General features: G+C 45.0%; 1 protein-coding gene across 16 annotated transcripts in view; it reads right to left on the bottom strand.

The window, feature by feature from the left end:
* Positions 1-21109, bottom strand: part of EIF4G3 (eukaryotic translation initiation factor 4 gamma 3) — a 505170-nt gene that overhangs the window by 181876 nt on the left and 302185 nt on the right. For 10 of the 16 annotated variants that reach the window (XR_012642393.1, XM_074976018.1, XM_074976017.1 and 7 more), the window contains 2 exons: positions 18846-18956; positions 8932-9102 (listed from right to left, as the gene is read on the bottom strand). Coding sequence is in view for 15 of the 16 variants with exons in the window: in XM_074976018.1 (XP_074832119.1) it covers positions 8932-9102; positions 18846-18956 (282 nt within the window). In the remaining variant the exon portion in view is untranslated. The remainder of the gene's footprint in view (positions 1-8931; positions 9103-18845; positions 18957-21109) is intronic. The other 6 variants (XM_074976024.1, XM_074976023.1, XM_074976021.1 and 3 more) reach the window with 1 other exon arrangement.

The raw sequence follows: 21109 nt of genomic DNA on the forward strand, positions 1-21109 counted from the left end.
CCACCAAAGAACTGGGCTGTGGGTGGCTAAACAGGAATTCCATGCCCTTGGCTGGGACGAAGTATTTCTTATCTGCCCTTTTATTCCTGGGTGGAATAGAGGCCGGAGTCTGCCATATGTTAGTGGCTGACTCCATAATGGTTTCATCCAGTGGGATAGCGATTTTAGATGAAGCCAGGGGTCTCAAATTTTTCAGGAGTTTATGATGCTTCTCCTGTACCTCTGCTATTTGAATATCCTGCATGTATGCTACTCTTTTGAACAGCTCTTGGAATTGTTTAAGGTCATCTGGAGGGGAGACATCCCCAGGGACAACTGCCTCATCTGGGGAGGATGAGGAGGAACCGCTGGGATAAACCTCCCCCAAGTCCTCTGGTTCCCGAGTTCGCTGGTATGCTTGCTCCCTCATGGGCTGTGAAGGAAAGTCTCGGGACTCTGGACCTAACTCTCCCTGGGACAGCTGCGTTCCTCTCCCAGAGCGAGAGTGGAAGCGGGAGTACTGGCGAGGAGTGGGAGGGGATCTGCCCCTGGATCTAGACCTCCGACGTCAGTGTTCAGTATGATGAGGACGGCCATAACAACATGGACGAGAGCCCGGTGATGGAGACCTGGACCACGATCGGAGAGCGTACCCATGATGTCTAGGAGAGCGGGATCTCCATGACGACATTGATAATGGTGAAGCTGGTTTGTGATAGTACTCACAGGGATCCATGCCCAAAAAGGGTGAAGGAAGCCTGAGCCAAGGCGAAGGTGGTTGGAGGAACGGAGAGGGAGGTCCGAAATAAGCCGGTGGAGTTGCCGCCTGGCGCCGCGGTGTGTGTATCTCGGGGGTAGCTTCCTCCGGCGCCGCTGGGCCCTGTGCTGGGTGCCCCTGCGCCGTTGGCGCCGTGATAGCCGGTGCCGCGTGAGGTGGAGCCGCCGATACTGGCGCTTGCCACGCTGGCGCTCTCCGTGCCGACTGCTGCAAAGTCGGAGGCCTGGCCTCTGCCACGTGCGCAACCGCGCTGCCGCTTTCATCAGCCTGTGGCTGAGGGCTCTGCGTTCCGCTCGTCCTGCTCACTGGAACCGCTGGCAAGGATCGAGCCGGGGAGAGTTTCTTTTTCTTTTGCACAGAGGGGGTCAAAGGCACTGCCTTCCTTTTATGTGACCCAGGGGGCCCCTCTGTGTGAGGCTTCTCTGGCGGCTCAGGCTGGAGGGCCTTATCAAATAAGATCATTTTTGGCCTCATCTCTCTGTCGTTCCTGGCCCTGGCTGTAAGCTTAGCGCAGTGCGAACACTTCTGGGTAACAAGGGACTCCCCCAGGCAACGAATGCACTCACTATGCCCATCAGAGGCCAGCATACCCTCGCGGCATGACTCCCACTTCTTAAACCCCAAGGAAGCCATCGCGGTGAGTCTTTACTGTTAATAGGGTACTTAGATGCTAATCAGTGCGTTCTACAACCCAAATAACATTCACAGCCTTCAGGGTAGCGGACGGCTTAACAGCCTTCTTTGTCCGCCCCTCTCTCCTCCGTTCTTCTTCTCTCTACTATTTTGTATCCCTTTTTTTTTTTTGCTTCTTCTTTTCTTTTTTTGTATAATAGTAAAAACAACGAACTAACAAGTAAAACAACTATCTTATCTGTCTCAGGCTTTAGAGCTGGAGCAGATTCCGTCTGAAGCCGTTGGCGGTTGAGAAGGAACTGGCGGCAACCGGATCGCGCACATGACCGAGGGCGCGCAAGGGAGAGGCGCGCATCGGTGCATGCGCAATGCGGTGGAAACTGCTAGAAGAATTCCGATCTGCGGCGCCGGGCGAGCCCGACACCTACTGTGGAGCACCCACGGGGACCACTTGAAGAAGAAAGGAAGTTCTATGCTGCACTGCAAGTTGGAGTTTGTTTTTGAAGTAAAAGTAAAAGTAAAATAACTGAAAAATATCTTTTATGAGAGGTAGTAGGTTGTCTGGTATTCCCCGTCTTCGCTCTCTTTACATATCACGTGCCCAATGTTAACGGTGAATAAAAGACAGTCGTGTCCTTTGACATATATTGCTTATGTTCATTCCATAATAGGTGTGCTCCGGTGCCTGATGCTTTTCCCCCAGCAGTACATGTAGGGGAGCACCTTTAGCGACTCCTGTAGTGGTGCCTCTTTGGCATAGAATAAGGATTGGTGTATACTCCCCAGCACCCTCAGTTCCTTCTTGCCAGAAACTCCAACAGCGAGGAAGGAGGGTGGGATGTGGAATGGACATGAACAATAAAACATCATGAAGAACATCAGTTATGAAATAGAGAATAGTCTTTTCTTTGAGTGCTTGCTCATTTCCATTAAACAATAGGTGATTACAAATAGTAGTGAGTCCGAGGTTAGTAAGAGTCAGGAACGAGAAGGCTGTAGGATTGCAGTGCTACACCCAGTGTTAGCCTTTGTCTGGGAGAAGATGGTATAATGCACTGTGAAGCTGTGAACTGCTGAAAATATAGCTACCTGACACATGTCCTGAAGAGTGACATGAGCCAGAAATATCGCTGCTGAAGCCTGCGCCTAGTTGAGTGTGCCTGTACAACTGGAGGTGGTGGGCGGGGATGGGGCAGACACAACGTCAGCCAGTTCATAGCAAGAACACAAAGTGATCCAGTTTGAAATTCATTGGGTAGAGACCAGCTGACCCCTCAGGCACTCAGCTGTGGAGATGAAAAACTGGGTGGATTTCTGGAATGATCCAGTCCTATCCAGGTAAAAAAGACGCCAGGGCCTGCTGAGTGTCTAATGAATGTTGGAACCTCTTCTAATTAGAGGAGTGGGGTTACAACAGAGAACCATCAGGAAAATGTCCTGGTGCAAATGGAAGACTGAAACCACCTTTGGTGGCAAAGCTGAATACAGGGCTGAACTTTGCCCTTATGGAAGATTGTATATGGTGGCTCTAGGGTCAAGACTCAAAGCTCAGAAATTCATCTTGCTGACATTATTGTTTCAAGGAAGGCTACCTTCCAAGACAAATGCAAATAGAAGCATGTGTCCAGAGGTTCAGATGGGGGGCTGATGAGCCTAGATAGGACCAGGTTCAAACTCCATGGCAGAACAGGAGGGGTCTGCCCTGGGGAAGATGACTTTTCAGACCTTTGAGGAACTTGCTCATCATTTAATGAGAGAAAATTGTTTGGCCCTGCACCAGAGGAAGGAAGGTGGAAATGGCTGCCAAGTACATCTCACAAGAGGAGTGCACTAACTCCTGGCCCTTCAAAGGAAGCAGGTAATCAAGGATCAATTGGACTGGGGCCTTTGTTGGGAAGAAGCCATGCTCCACTGCCCATCACACAAATCTTGCCCATTCAGATGTGTAGCTTTGCTCAGTCATGGATTTCCTGCTTCCAAGGATAAAGCACCCCCTGAGTATGCCTGTTGTTCTGGGTTCAGCCATCCAGCATTCACATCATGAGATGCAGGCATGTGAGGTTGGGATGAAGGAAAAGACCATGGTCCTGGGACAGGAGGTCCAGGTGAAGTGGCAGCAGTCACAGGTGGAGCACAGCAAGATTCAACTGCTTTCCAAACTAATGTTGATGGTTATCTGAAGCTATCATGAAGAGAGAGGCCCTGTCCTCCTTGGTTTTCTGTAGGACTCTGTCAATGAGTGGAAATGGGGCATATAGCAGATACCCCACCCAGGACAAAGGGAAGGCTTGTTGGAGGAAGCCCATGTCCGGGTCCCATTTGGACTAGAAGAAAGGGCAGTGTCAGGTCTCACTGGTAGTGAACAGTTTCATCCAAACAGTATCCCACATTCAGAAGACCAATTGTACAACCTCCACCTGCAGTGTCCACTTGTGGTGAAAAGAGAGGTTTCTGTTCTAGCTGTCTGCCATCATAGTGAAAGCATCACACCGCTTGGCACCATGACCCATTTGTGAATATTGTGGCTTGTGGGCCTGTAAACAGTCACTATCAAATGTTGGATACAACGAAAGCGTAGGCATGTGTGTTGAACCACATATGTGGTAGCCACCAGGTAACCCAAAAGTTGCAAGCAAGTCATGATCTGTACCTTTGGACTGGCTGATACTTTGTGGATGATGTCCTAGATGGTGCGATAAGGTTGGAGCGGAAGATACACCCAAGCTGTAATAGAGTCCAATCTTGCACCAATAAACTCTATACTTTGACTGGGCTCCATCATTGACTTCTGATCATTTATGATGAGTCCCAGAGAGAGAAAGCTCTGGTGATCTGTATTATGGTGGTAACATTTGCTCAAGACGCTCCTTTGAGAAGACAATCATCCAGGTATGGAAAAATGATAACACTGAGACGCCGAAGGTGCACTGCGAGGGTTTTTGAGAATACCCTGTGAGCTGTGGTAAGGCCGAAGGGCAACACCCAGTATTGGAAGTGTTCTTCGCCCACAACAAAGAAGAAGAATTATCTGAAGGTGGGATGGATGGTTATGTGGAAGCAAGCATCTTGGAGACTGAAAGCCGCAAACCAATCACTGCAATCTAGCACAGGAATTATGGAGGCCCATCTGACCATCTTGAAATGCTGCTTCCGCAGGTAATGATTCAGATTTCAAGGGTCCAGTACTGGTCTCCACACCCCCCACCCCGACTTCTTCTGGGTGAGGAGGTATTGGGAGTAGAATCATCTCCCTCTGAACTCATACAGTACTGCTTCCACAGCCCCTATGGCTACGAAGTGATCTACCTCTTGTCACAGAACAATCTTGTGAGAGGGGTCCCTCAAGAGGAACGGGGTGGGAGGGTTGGTGGGTGGAACAGTGCGGAGAAGGATGGTACAGGCTGATGAAACTATTTACAGCACACATTTGTTGGTTGTTATTTATGACCACTGATTGTAATAGGGTCTTAAGTTGAGGTGAAATAGGCTCACCAGGGGAGAGGAGAGGATGGCACTGGTGGTACTGTGGCTCTTGAGCAAACCGTCAAATTTGCTGTCTTGATTGTTGTGGTGGTTGGTTGCGAGGCTGATTACTTCTGTGCTTCGATGCCCTCTGGGTGGGTCTCGGTTGATCAAATGGAATTGTGACCTCTGAAATGGGTGGTTATACCTCCTCTGGTATGGCCCAAACTGCATGTGTTTAAACGGTGGAGTGTACTTGCTGAGTTCTTACAGTGGTACAGGAGTCCTTGCTAGAGTGCAAGACCACATCAGGAGACTCAGCAAATAACTTTCCTTTATCAAACGGAAGGTCCTCCACTTTGGAGCCAAGATGCTCGTCTCATGACTATTGCAGTGGCCGTAGACTGAACTGCCATGTTGGTCACATCGAGGGTGATTTGTACGCTGGTCCTGGACGCAGCATAGCCCTCTTCCATGACAGATCTTCAGTATGGGCTTCTTCACATCTGGCACATAGTCCATCAGTGTTGTGATTTTGAAACCAGCAGTGCCCGGCATGATTGCATAACGACTTAACTAGAATAGTCACTACTTAACTGATAAACTTTGTTTTTTCATAAACAGTAGAAGGGTAACTATAAACAATGAAGAAGTCCATTGGCTCCAACGACAGGAATAAGAATTACGAACTTTAACTTCGAGAACAACAAGAAGTCTTGTGGCACCTTACAGACAAACAGATATTTTGGAGCATAAGCCTTCGTGGGCAAAGACCCGCTTCATCAGATGCATGAGTGGGGGGTGGTTTCAGAGGGGTATTTAAAGAGTGGGGTGCCAGTAAGAGGGTGGGCCACAGCTGGCAAGGTCTATTCAGCAAGGTGGAAATGGCCCAGTATCAACAATACTTATTCAAAGGAGGAAAAAACAAGTCAGATCAGACAGGGAGATGTGAGCCTTTGTCAGCATCTAATGGGGAGATAACACCCAGAGCAGAGAAGCTGTCTTTGTAAGCTGCGAGCCACTCCCAATTTCTGTTTAATCCATGGTTAACGGAGTCAAATTTGCAAATAAATTGCAGCTCAGAGATTTCTCTCTCCATTTAATTTTTGAAATTTTTTTGTTTCAGAACTGTCACCCTTAAATCTGCCACTGAGTGTCCAGGGAGATTGAAATGTTCTCCCATGGGCTTCTGTACATTACCGTTCCTGATGTCTGATTTATGTCCATTTATTCTTTTACGGAGAGACTGTCCACTTTGGCCAATGTAAATTGCAGTGGGGCATTGCTGGCACATGATGGTATATATTATATTAGCAGATGTGCAGGTAAAGGAGCCCCTGATGGTAGAGTTCATGTTAGGTCCTGTGATGTCGTCACTGGTGTAGATATGAGAGCAGAATTGGCAGCAAGTACTGTTGCAGGGGCTGGTTCCAGGTCTAGAGTCATTGGTTTTTGATTTGTAGTGGCTCGTGAGGATTTGTTTAAGGTTGGCAAGTTGTCTGTAGGTGAGGAGAGGCCTGTCTCCCAAGGTCTGTGAGAGTGAAAGATCATTGTTCAGGACGGGTTGCAGATCACTGATGATGTGCTGGAGAGGCCTGAGGTGGGGGCTGTTTGTGATGGTCAGTGGTGGTCTCTTATTTTCCTTGCGAGGCCTGTCTTCTAGCAAGTGGCTTCTCGGTACCCATCTGGCTCTATCAATCTGTTTCCTCACTTCCTTAGGTGGATATTGTAGTTTGAGGAAAGCTTGGTAAAGGTCTTGTAGATGTCTGTCTTTGCGTGATGGATCAGAGCAAATATGGTTGTACCTTAGTGCCTGGCTATAAACAACGAATTGTGTAGTATGCCCTAGATGGAAGCTGGAGGCATGTAGATCAGCACAGAGGTCTGTGGGCTTTCAGTATAGGCTGGTATTTATGTGACCGTCACTCATCTGCACAGTAGTGTCCAGATAAGTGAATTTCTTGTGTGGACTGTTCCAGGCTAAGGTTGACGGTGGGGTGGAAACTGTTGAAATCATGGTGGAACTCTTCAAGAGCCTCCTTCCCATGGGTCCAGATGATGAAGATGTCATCAATGTAGCACAGGTAGATGTAGCCAGACAGAATCCCCCTGCTCTACTCCATCTTGCCTGCCCCTCTTAGGTGCCTCAGACCATCACAAAGTACAGGGAAACAGCACAGTCTTAGAATGTTTTGAGAGCACAAAGTACAAGGCTTAAGAACGTTTTGAGATGCCTCACAAACACAGATGTGCTATGTTAGCATGACCCTGGACTGGGAAAAATACAGATAAGAGTGCTAATAGTCCAGCCGATGACCACAGGGCCTCAAGCTGTGCTAGATTGGTACTGATAATTGATGCGCCTACATTTTTCATCCCAGAAGAGGAATTTCCTGCCCATGTGAAAACAACACCCTGTCTTAACAAATTTAGTTATCTCTATCTTACAAGTGTACATTAACTTACAACTGCCTTGTAAGAACTGGAGTCACAAAGATGAGCCAGCACAATTGGTACCTTAAGATAAGGAAGAACCTACGTGCCCCAAGGGGTATAAAGAGGGGCCCGGCAGCCCACTCTAACTGAGCTCCAATTACCTACACCTGCCAGTCGGGTAAGGTCTTTGCCTCCCGAGGACCCAGGGGATGCCCTCCTCATTTGATCTTCCTGAGGGATTCAGTGGACGACATAGTGGTGAGAATTATACCTGCAATGTTTTTTGTGCACACTTAATAGTAAGAGCTCTTTAGTCTGAGGCATCTGGTCCTCAAATGGGTAACTTTCTCTAATTGACATGTTATTTGTATCATCCGACTATAGAAGCTAAGCAAATAGAGCAATAACCACATAATCATTAAGATTTTTCTTTCTGCTTTAATAAATAGTAACCATGTTTAAGCTTCAGCCTGACTCCTTTCAGTTGCTGTGATTCAGCCGAACACAAACAAAAGAACCATAGCCACTTGGCTATACCAGCCTGGTCAGTGGTAAAGTGCAGTAAGAGCTGAGTGTTAAGTCGTGTCGCCTCCATGGGACAGACTCCTGGGGGTGCCCGTCAGCCTCCCTGGCTACCCACTGTGAAGGGACAGTCTGTCCTAGCAGTCAAAGACTCAGGTGAATCTCGGGGGCGTCCGTCAGCCATCTCAGCTGCCTGCTGCGAAGGGATGGGCCGTCCTAGCAGCTAAAGCCGCGGATGTAAAATAGGCTCACAGACCACTCATTACCTGGCCATCGGCTAACAGTAGAGGAGGGGCGCTAGAGGACAAGAACTGAGAAAGCGTTGTTCCAGGTCAGCCATAAAAATGGCTTTAACTTTAACTTAGTGACAGAGTGAGAGCTGTGTTAGTCTGCATTCTATCCAAACAAAAAAGCAGTCAAGTAGCACTTTATAGATTAACAAAATAATTTATTAGGTGATCTGATCTTCTTCTGATGATCTGAAGAAGTGGGTCTGTCCCACAAAAGCTCATCACCTCACAAATTATTTTGTTAGTCTTTAAAGTGCTACTTGACTGCTTTTTTGTTTTGACAGAACTTTAACTTAAGTAAGAAACTGTACCTTTAACTTCAGCTTTAACTTTCTTCCCTTTTTCTCCCTTTATTAGAATAAAAATGAACCCAAAGAACAAGTCCAAGGAGAGAAGCAACAGCCAAGGCTGAAGCAGAGCTGTTCCAATGCTCTGTCACTGGTGGCAAGAAGGAACAGAGTGGGGGGAGCATCCAGCATCCTTTATACCATGCCAGAAAGGCACTACTTTAGGAGCTGCTAGGGGTTATCCCATATAGGAACTGCTAGAGGAAAAGCTTCCAGCACCAGTGTACATGGTGAGCACCCACCCCTACTGTGGAATGAAAAAGAAAAAGCACTCAAAGAAGAGTAAAAACCAAAACAAATAAAGTAATATCAGAACTGTGACTCAAATTGGAGCTCTGTGCTGCTATGGTCACTGCCCAGTACAACAACAAGGAGAAGAGTATCAGAACATCGAGAAGAAACAAGAATCTTTCCAACAAGCCAGTGTGTAAGATGATCCCAGAAATTCATTGGCATCCACAAAGAGTGTTGAGATTGTTCTTACCTGGGTTTTTATATTTTCAGGGTCCTCAGCCTGACTGTCTCTTTTCAGGCTTGGTTTCCAGGCATTTTCTGCTTTCTTCAGGTGGACATCTTCTTTCACACATACAGTGATGATCTTCCTGGGCTCCCTCCTCTGGTTTGGCTGTGATCTTCTTGGTCCAACATTCAACACCTAGGACAAAAAAATCCCTTTATTATGTCCCCCTTTAATATTCACTGTTCACAACACATGCTCCTCTAGTCAAATACTAACTGTGCAATACACAAGGACACTTTTCCCTTTGGTAGCCATCCTCACAACTTGAATAAGATGACTGCTACTTTTCAGATAGAACCTCTTCAGTCCCACTGAACTGCTTAAGCTCTAAGGTCAAAGTAAAAGCATGTTTTAGAACAAAGCAGCATCTTGCTGTCTATTTCAAACACATGAGTTCAGGCTAGAAAGTTGAGTTTTTGTCACCTATTATAAGACAGGTAGCCATGTTAGTCTGTATCCGCAAAAACAACGAGGAGTCCTGGGGCACCTTATACACTAAGAGATATTTCTGAGCACAAGCTTTCATGGACAAATACCTGCTTTGCCAGATGCAGATGTGAAGCAGGTATTTGCCCATGAAAGCTATAAGGTGTCACAGACCTTCTTGTTGTTTTAGTCTATTATTGATGTTTTAACAGAATTTTGTCTTAAAACAACAAAGTTATTTTTGAGCATCACATAGAAAGGAGGGTGACTTCCCCTAAGACTAAGTTATTCAAAACTGATGTGATTCAAATGTTCCTGCCAGTTTACCACATATAAAACTACTTGTGAAGAATGCTGATGGTATATCAGTGAAAGAGCATTTGTATTGGTAAAAAGATACTTTACTAAAGTTATCTTTCAACTCTTGTTTAAAGACTAAATGTAGCAAATGAAGCACTAAATTTCATACCTCTGAGTGCACTTGACAACAATTCCTGATTACTCAATATCAAGTTACATGTTTTATCAACAGTCTACAACTTGTTAACAAAACGTATTTGGTATCTTTTCTGCATTGTACATAACTTTTACATAAAATATTCACTATTTCAAAAGCCATTTTTCTTTGACAAAATGATTAATCTACATTTTGAAGCAAAATCATTTGAGTTATTCCAATGGCTAAACTGATGACATGAAAAGATAAGTTTGTGGGCAGATGCCCTGTACATCAAGTTTCAGTCTAAAACACATTTTTGGCAAGTTTAGTAATCCCTTAGCATACGCACTTATAATGGGAATGTTAAATACTTCACTTAGACAACATAAATGTTTGCTGCTGATAAAAGAACATCACAGTATACTAATGGCTCCTACTTGAATTTAACTTGGATGTCCTTTAAGCAGTAATGACAATGGAATAAATTGTTGACACAGGGTAATGACCTCATGCACTTATAATCTTCACATGCCATGACAAAACACTGAAAACAGCATGTGGTGCATCACAACCTACTACCCTTTAACAAATGCAGATATGCATGCAAATCTAATTTCAGGACACAAATAAACAAGTCCGAAAGTCTCATACCGTGTCCCATTTGAGCATATGATAAATGCCACACAATTGTACAAGTAAGTTCGTCACACAGATATGATTAGTAGTTGCATATTATAGTTGTGGCTGCCAATATACTATCTGGAAATTTACACATCCCTTGAATATACCTTGTTGAAATCGATGTAATCATAGAATCATAGAATTCTGGGGCTGGAAGTGACCGCAGGAGGCCATCTAGTCCAGCCCCCTGCCTAAAGAAGCATCAACCCCAACTAAGTCATCCCAGCCAGGACTATGTCAAGCTGGGACTTAAAAACATCTAGGAATGGAGAGCCCATCACCCCTCTCGGTAACGCACTCCAGTGTTTCACCACCCTCCAGTGGAAATAGGTTTTCCTAATATCCAACCTACACCTCTCCTTCTATAACTTAAAACCATTGCTCCTTGTTCTGCTGTCTGCCACCACTGAGAACAGCCTCTCTCCATCCTCCTCAGAGTACCCTTTCAGGAAACTGAAGGCTGCTATCAAATACCCCTCACTCTTCTCTTCTGCAAACTAAATAAGCCCAAATCTCTCAGCTTCTCCTCACAGGTCACGTGCTCCAGCCCCTTAATCATTTTCCTTGCGCTCCGCTGAATCCACTCCAATGGGTCCACATCCTTTCCATACTGGGGGCCACAGAACTGGACAAGATATTCCAGATGTGGACTCACCAGTGCCGAGTAGAGGGGAATAATAACTACTCTAGATCTGATGGAAATGCTTCTCCTAATGCACCCCAACATAACGTTAGCCTTCTAGGCACATTGTTGACTCATATCCAGCCTCTCCTCCACTGTAATCCCCAGGTTCTTTTCTGCAGAACTGCCAGTTAGCCAGTCAGTCCTCAGCCTGTAACAGTGCTTGGGATTCTTCCTTCCAAAGTACAGGAATCTGCACTTCTTATTGCTGAAACTCATCAAATTTCTTTTGGACCAATCCTCTAATTTGTCTAGGTCACTCTGGACCCTATCCCTACACGTCAGTGTATCTATCTGACCCCCTATCTTAGTGTCATCTGCAAATCTGCTGAGGGTGCAATCCATCCCCTCATCCAGGTCATTAAATAAAGATGTTGCACAGTACTAGCCCGAGAACCGAGCCTTGGGGCACTCCATTTGAAACCGACCACCCACCAGACAGGGAGCCATTGACCACTACCCATTGGTCCCAACTGTCTAGTCTGCTTTCCTTCCATCTTACAGCGCATGTATCCAATCCATACTTCCTTACCTGATGGGCAAGAATGATGTGGGAGACTGTATCAAAAGCTTTGCTAAAGTCAAAGTATACCACATCCATTGACTTCCCCACGTCCACAAAACCTTATCACAGAAGCTAACGAGATTGGTCAGGCTCTACTTGCCCTTGGTGAATCCATGTTGACTACTCTTGAGTACATGATCTAGAGAAAGGGGTAAGCAGTGAGGTTGCAAAGTTTGCAGATGATACCAAGCTGTTCAGGATAGTCAAAACCAAAGTAGATTGTGAAGAACTTCAAAAAGATCTCAGGAAACTGAGTGATTGGGCAGCAAAATGGCAAATGAAATTTAATGTGGGTAAGTGCAAGGTAATGCACATTGGGAAAAATAACCCCAATTATACATACAATGTGATGGGGGCAAATTTAGATACAACAGATCAGGAAAGGGATCCTGGAATTATAATGGATAGTTCTCTGAAAACATCCACACAGTGTGCAGCAGTAGTCAGTAAAGCAAATAGGATGTTGGGAATAATTAAAAAAGGGACAGAGAATAAGACGAAGAATATCATGCTTCCCCTATATAAAACTATGGTACGCCCACATCTTGAGTACTGCGTGCAGATGTGGTCTCCTCACCTCAAAAAAGATATACTGGCATTAGAAAAAGTTCAGAAAAGGGCAACTAAAATGATTAAGGGTTTGGAAAGGGTCCCATATGAGGAGAGGCTAGAGAGACTGGGACTTTTCAGTCTAGAAGAGAGGAGATTGAGGGGCGATATGATAGAGGTATATAAAATCATGAATGGTGTAGAGAAAGTGAATATTGAAAAGTTATTTACTTGTTCCCATAATATAAGAACTAGAGGACACCAAATGAAATTAATGGGTAGTAGGTTCAAAACTAATAAAAGGAAATTTTTCTTCACACAGCGCACAGTCAACCTGTGGAACTCCTTGCCAGAGCAGGCTGTGAAGGCCAGTACTCTAACAGAGTTTGAAACAGAGCTTGATAAATTTTGGAGGTTAGGTCCATAAATGGCTATTAGCCAAGGGTAAAGTATGGTGCCCCTAGCCTTTAGTCAAAGGCTGGAGACAGATGGCAGGAGACAAATCGCTTGATCATTGTCTTCGGTTCACCTCCTCAGGGGCACCTGGCACTGGCCACTGTTGGCAGACAGGATACTGGGCTGGATGGACCTTTGGCCTGACCCAGTATGGCCGTTCTTATGTAAAATGTATTCCTTCAGGATCCCCTCCATGATTTTTCCAGGGACTGAGGTAAGGGTGACTGGTCTATAGTTCCCTGGATTGTCTTTCTTTCCTTTTTTAAAGATGGGCACTACATTTGCCTTCTCCCTGCCATTCAGAACTTCTCCTGATCTCCATGAGTTTTCAATAATAGACAAAGGCCCTGCAATGACATCTGCCAATTCCCTCAGTACCCCTGGATGCATTACATTGGGACCCAGCAATTTGTGTGTGTCTAGCTTTTCTAAAGAGCTGTTAACCCTTTCTTTCCCCACTGAGGGCTGCCCACCCCCTTTCCATGCTACACTTCCCAGTGCTGTAGTCGGGGATCTGACCTTGTCTGTGAAGACTGAGGCAAAAAAAGCATTGAGTACTTCAGCCTTTTCCACATCATTTGTCACCAGGTTACCTCCCTCATCCAGTAATGGCCCCACACCCTCCCCGATAAGCCTCTTATTGTTAACATGCCTGTAGAACCCCATTTTGTTGCCCTTCACATTGCTTGCTAGCTGCAGATCCAATTTTGCTTTCGCTCCCAGCATTCTCCAGCCATATATTTATACTCCTCCTTAGTCGTCTGTTCAAGTTTCCATTTCTTATATGCATCTTTTTTGAGTTTAAGCTTGTAAAGGATTTGCCTTGGAAGCACACTGGTGGCCTACCACATTTGTTTTTCTTTCTGCACATTGAGATGTTTTGTTCCCGTGCCTTCAATAAGACTTCGTTAAAATACTGCCAGTTCTCCAGAATTCTTTCCCCTTCATATTAGCTTCCCAGGGAATCCTGCCCTTCAGTTCTCTCAGGGAGTCAAAGTCTGCCCTTCTGAAATCAAGGGTTTATATTTTACTGCTCAACTTTCTTCCTTTTTTCAGGATCCTGAAATCTACCATCTCATGATCACTGCAGTCCATGTTGCCACCCACTTCTATTTCTCCTACTAGTTCTTCCCTTTTTTGTGAGGAGCAGGTCAATTTGTGCATGGCCCCTGGTCGGTTCCTTTAGCACTTGTACCAGGAAGTTATCCCCAACATTCTCCAAAAATGTCCTGGATTGTCTGTGTACTGCTGTATTGCTCTCCCAACAAATGTCTGGGTGGTTAAAGTGTCCCATGAGAACCAGGGCCTGTGATTTAGAAGCTTCTCTTAGTTATCTGAAGAAATCCTAGTCTACCTCTTCTACCTGATCTGGTGGCCTACAGCAGACACCAAACACAACATCGCCTCTGTTGCTTCCACTTCTGAGATTAACCCAAAGACACCCAACTGTCTTTTCTACCTCCATATACTGGAGCTCTGAGCAATCATATTGCTCTCTCACACAAATTGTAACTCCTCCTCCTTTTCTCCCCTGCCTGTCCTTCCTGACCAGTTTTATATCCTTCCATGACAGTGATCCAGTTATGTGAGTTATCCCACCAAGTCTCCGTTATTCCAATCACCTCATACTTCTTTGCCTGTGCCAAGGCCTCTAATTCCTCCTGTTTGTTTCCCAGTCTTCTTGCATTTGTGTACAAACACCTTAGATAATAAGCTGATTGGCCTACTTTCCCCTTTTCAACAAGGGGTTGTTCTTGTTGTACCTTCTTTCTTCCCCACTTACCTCAGGGCTCGTGTCACCATCCCCCAATGAACCTACTTTTAATGGTTTGCAACCCTGCTCGCAAAGATGCTCTTCTCTGTTAGGTGGATCCCATCACTTCCTAGTAATCCTTACTCTCAAAGCAGAATCCAATGGTTGAAGAAACCAAATCCTTCTCTCTAACACCACCCATGCAACCATGTTTACTTCCATGATCTGATGATTTCTCCCTGGACCCCTTTCTTCAACAGGGAGGATGGATGAGAACACCATTTGTGCTCCAAATTCCTTGATCTTTCCTCCCAGAGTTACATAATCCGCAGTGATCCGCTCAAGTTCATTCTTTGCTGTTTCACTAGTTCCTACATGGAGAAGTAGGAAAGGGTAACAATCCACAGATTTGATGATTTTTGAAAGTCTCTCTGTCACACCCTGGATTCTAACTCCTGGTAAGCAGCAACCTTCCCAAGATTCCAGGTCTCGACGGCAGATGGATGATGCCATCCCGCTTGGGGGGAGTCCCCGACCACCACCACCTGTCTTCTTCTCTAAGGTGTGATGGTCATAGAACTACCATCCCTAGGACTATGCATCTCATGCCTTCCAGCCAGTGGGGTCTTCTTCTGATCCCTTTTCTGAGAGGTCTCTGCCACAGCATTCTCCACCATATCACCCATGCAGCGAGCTTGAAAGCGGTTGCTTACCTCTACAAGAACTGGAGATAACTGAATTGACTTTCTTCTCCTGGAGGTTACATACCTCCAGTTTTCTTCTTCAGTTTGTGCTGCCCTCATCGGTAGCTCACCCTACTGTGCCTGCTGTACTAAATGATGCCTTCTATCGAGGAAGTCTTCACCTTCTCTGACGGACCAGAGGGTTGATATTTGCGGCTAAAGTCCTCCACCCTTTTCTTACAAGACAGCAACCAGCTTGCACTTGGCCCATAGGAAATCTCTTCTATCTTCGGGGAGGAAGACAAACTTAGCACATGCTGTGCTGGTCACAACAGCTGACTTGTAAGTAGACTTGTCACTATCCATTTTTCACTTTCTTCAGAGAATTCCCTCAGAAGATATTAGAGCCGCCTTGAAGGACAGAGGAGAAACAAAACTATAAAAAAAGAAACCAAATAATAACAACATGGGACTTCCCCCCAAGTGAATTCCCTTGTTCGGAGCCCCCTGTTTGCAGCTCCAGCTGGTCACACTCCTGCTGGTCGCTAGCCTCTGGTTTGTGAAGTCTTCTCTCCTTTGGTCCCTCCAACCCCTGGTGAGTCACAAAGGGGGTGGCTCGCTCGCTCGCTCTCTCTCTCTCTCTCACACACACACACACACAGAGTAACTGGAATTCAAATTCAATCTGACACTTCAGGTCCATGATTGCCAAAAACCGTCTCCTAATTTTCATTCAAAACATATTTAGCCTGATTTGATGCTGATATGATATAGCAAAACCCCACAGTCTACTCAATTTATAACCAGTATTAAGTACAGTAGACCCGCACCTTATGTGGAGTGATGAGCTGGTCAGTTTCCTGGCTCCCACAGTGAGGCGGGGAGCTAGCTTCCAGCTCCCCTCCCCTCCAGGGGTAGGACCTGGGAAACTGACCAGCACATTGCTGGTCAGTTTCCTGGGTCCCACTAGCAGAGGGGAGCCTGGAGCCAGGCTGCCAGCTGGTTCCCAGCTCCCCATCACTCCCGGGGATGAGGAAACTGCTCCTGTGAGGGGCGGCAGCCAAGAGTCATGCTGCTGCCCCTGACAGGAGCAGTTTTCCCACTCCTGCCAGGGATGGCAGCCTGACTCTCGGCTGCTGCCACTGACAGGAGTGGCTGCCACCTGTGACAGCAGTGGGAAACTGCTGCTGTCAGGGGCAGCAGTTGCGTTAACTCATGATGCCCTAGGCTTATCTCAGGGTTTACTGTATCTATTCCAGGCTCTAAGTGTCTTTGCAAATGTACAATAATGTAACACAGAAACGTTCCTTCATAAAACCAAAAAACAGTCAAACACACCTAAAATCAAGTGCAAACACAATGTGCTTCATCCATAAATACCAGCTCTTATCATGCCTAGTCCTTCACCAAAGGCTAAGATTTTATCTATAGTACCAAGTTATGTTGGTATAATTTCATTGTTCAGGAGTGAAGAAAAATCCACATCCTTGAGGAATGTAGTTATATCTCTTTAACCACTGGAGCAGACAGCACTATTGCCTCTCAGGGAGGTGGAGTACCTTCCCCATCAGCACAGGTAATGTCTTCACTCAGCACTACAGCCGCTCTTATGAAGCACTACGATGTGTTGAAAAGCCTTAAGTAAAGAAAAGAGTTTGCAGGATTCTGAAAATAAACGAGTTTGGGCATCTTCCTAAACTGAGTGCCCTTCATGGAAATCAGCATGCCAGCAATACCCTCTTTTTTACATCAAGGTGGTCTTGCTTGAGGGACATTTATTAAGTACAGCTATGCAGTTGTGCAACATTGCTCAGGGTGGTTTAAAACCAGATCAGCTAGAGCAGCATGCAAAAGACCGAACAGGCTGGTGTGCTCTCCTACGACATGCTATGACAACTTTGAACAGCAGCAATGCGTACGCCTCATAGATGCTCGTGAGAGGAAGAAAGCAACAGCAGCAGCCGCATCAACAGAGCCAGGACAATTCCCTTGCCCCCACTGTGAACACCCGTGCCGTTCAAAGCTTGGACTCCTCAGCCACATGCCAGTCCACAACCGATAAGCCTGCGCAAGCTCAAGACGTCATCATCAGACACGACAGACTACCTACTATGCAGTTGATGAGATATATCAAATAGGCAAGTCCAAAACATTTAGGGCTTACAGACACATACTAAAATATACAAATATGTCAAGCCAAGGCATTTGCTTTTAAAACAAGGTGACATTAATCTAGGAGTGCAGATTTATTTTTATTAAATTAAATGGCTGAGGTGTCATTATTTCACCTCATGGGCACGGACGCCAGAGAGGCAGATGCTAATTAGCCCAGTGCAGTCCTTTTGAAACCTTTTTGATTTTCAGGACAGATCTTCAATAGATCAAAGCACATAATCCAGAAAGTAGCTACTTTTAAAAAATTATATTGAATAAACTGATTTCAAATTGGCTGAATGTGCGTTTGGCTTTTAAAAATATGTATTAGTGAATACTAGTCTGTCTGAAATTATTTAAACTAAAATAGTACAAGCTTTCTGTGGCAGGGATTGAATTTTTGGTTTGTGTTTGTGCTACCTAATGCAATGGGGCTTGGCTACCACAATATATACAATGGATGATTTAACTGGTGTTGGCCTGACATTGAGCAGGGGACTGGACTAGATGACCTGATGAAGTGTCTTCCTAATTTTCTTTGATTTTTCTATGATGTACTATTAACAGCAAAAAAACTCTATAGCACCTTCAATAATGATGCTATTACTTTGCTAAAAGCTTCTCTTTATCCTCATCTGGGTACATTCCTCTCTTTGTACACACGTAGGCCTTATTTGTTTCTACACTTTCCAGTTTTCATCTGTACCAGAAAGATATCTCTTGGTTTTATTTTGAGTCATTCTGAATTATCCCATGTTGTTTAGTCTGAAATTTGCTATTTCCACATTAATACACAGAAAGTCAAGAAAAATAAGCAGAGAGAAATAAAATTGTCCTTTGTTGAGAGATCGTTAATTCTGAGCTACTTGGTATCATTCTGAAAGCAGGGATTACGTGGTGAGTTTCAATGGCATATGGGCATAGCCTGGGTAAAAGTGAAATGATGAGACTGGGCATATAGTGCCAATCCAGATGTTGGTGCATTTTATTAGATTTTATCTTATTTATTATTACATTTTATTTTTCTATGCTAAAATCTCTCTTACCCTATAATACATATTAATATATGACCACAGAGTTGTTAAATACTGTTCCCTTTAAACTCACCCTAAAAATGCATAGTTAAGAAACTACTGTTTGAAAGCATAAATGTAAGATGTATGTTATGCGCTGAATGCTCCAAATGAACACAGTAAGCAGGACTTACCTCATCTCCCCCTCGGCAGAGGTCTGCAAAGTGCAGAGCCCTCATGGATCTCGCTTAGGTCAACATCCCAGCATGCCCTCTACTGAGGTCCCACCCACCACTGAAGAGACTGCCTAGAGGGGTACAATGCAAGTCTTGTTTGCTTTTTGTATACAGTATTGCATCTTTTTGTAAAGTTATCTTTTAATTTTATTCTCTATAAATAATACAATTATGAAAAAGAAAACTTTACAGAAAGGTGGAAAAATTGAGGGTGGGGGGAATAAAGAGGGATTTGTCTTACCCCTATTGGCAGGTTCCTCAATGGTGGCTGAGATGAGACCAACAGAGGGCATGCTGGAGTGCCACACCGAGCCAGAGAAGGCAACCCAGGGTTGTTCTGCACTTTGCAAGCCTGCCAAAAAAAAGTAAGAGCAATGTTTAAATTATTAAGATACTGAGTGTCTCCTTTCCTGTTTATTTGAGACATTCAGCACATAAAAAGGGTCACTGCTTACTGTAACTGGTGGTTCTTTGAGATGTGTGGTCCCTATTTTGATTCCACTGTGGGTTATACATATGCACCATGAGTTCACAATCGGAGAATCTGAAAGCAGCACCTGTTGGTCTGCCCATAAACCTTGGCTCATGATGTATTCCTGTCAGAGACAATAAAGGGCACGGTGGACCAACCACATCTCCAGTTTCTTCTCTACCACAAATTTGACAAGTCTGCAGCAGAGGAGCAAAAGGGTGGCACTGGAATAAAGACAGGAACCACACATTTCAAAACACTTCCAGTAAGATGTAAGTAACCTCCTCCTCTTCTTCTTCAAGCGATGGTCCCTATTGTACGGCACTGAGGGTAATTAACAAGTAGTACCTAACATCAAGACCAGTGTGAGGATGAGGATGATATGCTAATGTGGCGAACTCTTGGGCTGAATGAGGCATCCAATGGTGAGTCCTCTACAGAACTCCTTGTGACTGTTCTATGTGTACTTATGAGCAGCACATTCTGAAGGGAGGCAGTGGTCCAAAGTTGAGCTCTTATGGCCTGTGATGGGGAGGTCAGCCTGACAGTGGATACCAGAGTTTATTGTAATCCAAAATCCTTTCTCTGGGTGTAGCTGACCTATCCCAAGTCTCTCTGGTACTGCAACAATCAATCAATGTAAGGGACTTCCTGATTGCTTTAGTTCTTTTCAGCTAGAAGCTCAGAGCTTTCTAGACATCAAGGGAATAGTGCTGACATTCTTCTGCAGACACGTGGTTTGGGGAAGAAAATAGGTAATTGAATAGACTGATTAATGTGTAACTGGGAGACCACCTTTGTTAAAAGAAATACTGTACGTATAGGGAGACTATCATTGTGAAGAACTGTGAAAGGTGAATCTGCCATCATAGCTCTACATGGGCTGTCACTTCTTCTGGAAGTGACAGCAAGAAGGAAGGTGACCTTCATAGAAAGAACAGCTATGGAAAATTACGCAAATGGCTCAAAGGGAGGCTTTGTTACAATGAAAAGAATTAGATTCAGGTCCTGCTGCGTTGTGATCACTTCAATGGGGGGAAGAGTCTGATGAATCCCTTCCAAAACCCAGAGGTTGGCATACACGTAAAGACAGAGTAACTGTTCACTGGAGAGTGGAATGCATTAATCACTGCTGGATGGGCACTCAAAGAGCTGAAGCTGATAACTTTAGCCACAGAACATTGTCTCTATATATATGAGCCTTGAGTTTGCAGATGAAATGACTGATGTGCCAAAGATCAAGGACTTGTCTCCACCCACCTATCTTTTCGAGCATCAAAAAGTAAGTTGAGTAGAATCCCATTCCCTGAATAATGAGTTCACCTCTGAGAATACTGTTGTGAGAGTGGTCCCCAAAGGGAGATGGGGAGAAGACCTCTGGAGGACGTAGTATGACAAACTCTGTTTTATAAACACAGTGGATGAGGTCAATACCCATCTGGTCTGTTAGCACATTCCAAGCATAAGAAAAATTATCCCCAAAAGGAGTAGGAAGGTCAAGAGGCTGTGGGCTTAGTCGTCAGAGTGTCCTGGGCTCATATGAAAAAACATTCTTTGGCTGGAGGCTGAGTCTGGGACTTTGAAACCCCACGGAAATGCCCTGGAATATAAGACCTCCATGTCTTTTAATGTTTTGTTGGGAGCTCATTAGGTCTCTGTTTCCAGAACTGCAGAGATTACAGTGTTAGGTAGATGATTCAGGATGGAATTTTTGTTCCAGGGCACGAGTGTACACCTCCAATGAGAGAAGAGTAGCCCTAGTGTCCATTAGTGTATTTAGTGACTCATCTGCCTTCTGGTTAAAAAGATGGGATTTTTCAAAAGGGAGGTTCTCAATGGTATTCCAGATATCTCTAAGAAAACAAGAAGAACGGAGTCAAGAGGCTGTGTATCTGTAGACTATGGCCTTGGAGGAGAGATCCGCTGCACCTACTGCATGTTGGAGGAACATTCTAGCTGTGATTTTCCCTTCATTAACAAGTGCCTGATAAAGAGGACAATCTTCCTGTGAAATGCTATCAGAAATTCCTTGA

The sequence above is a fragment of the Carettochelys insculpta genome, chromosome 23 (genome assembly GCF_033958435.1).
Source record: "Carettochelys insculpta isolate YL-2023 chromosome 23, ASM3395843v1, whole genome shotgun sequence".
NCBI lineage: Eukaryota > Metazoa > Chordata > Testudines > Carettochelyidae > Carettochelys > Carettochelys insculpta.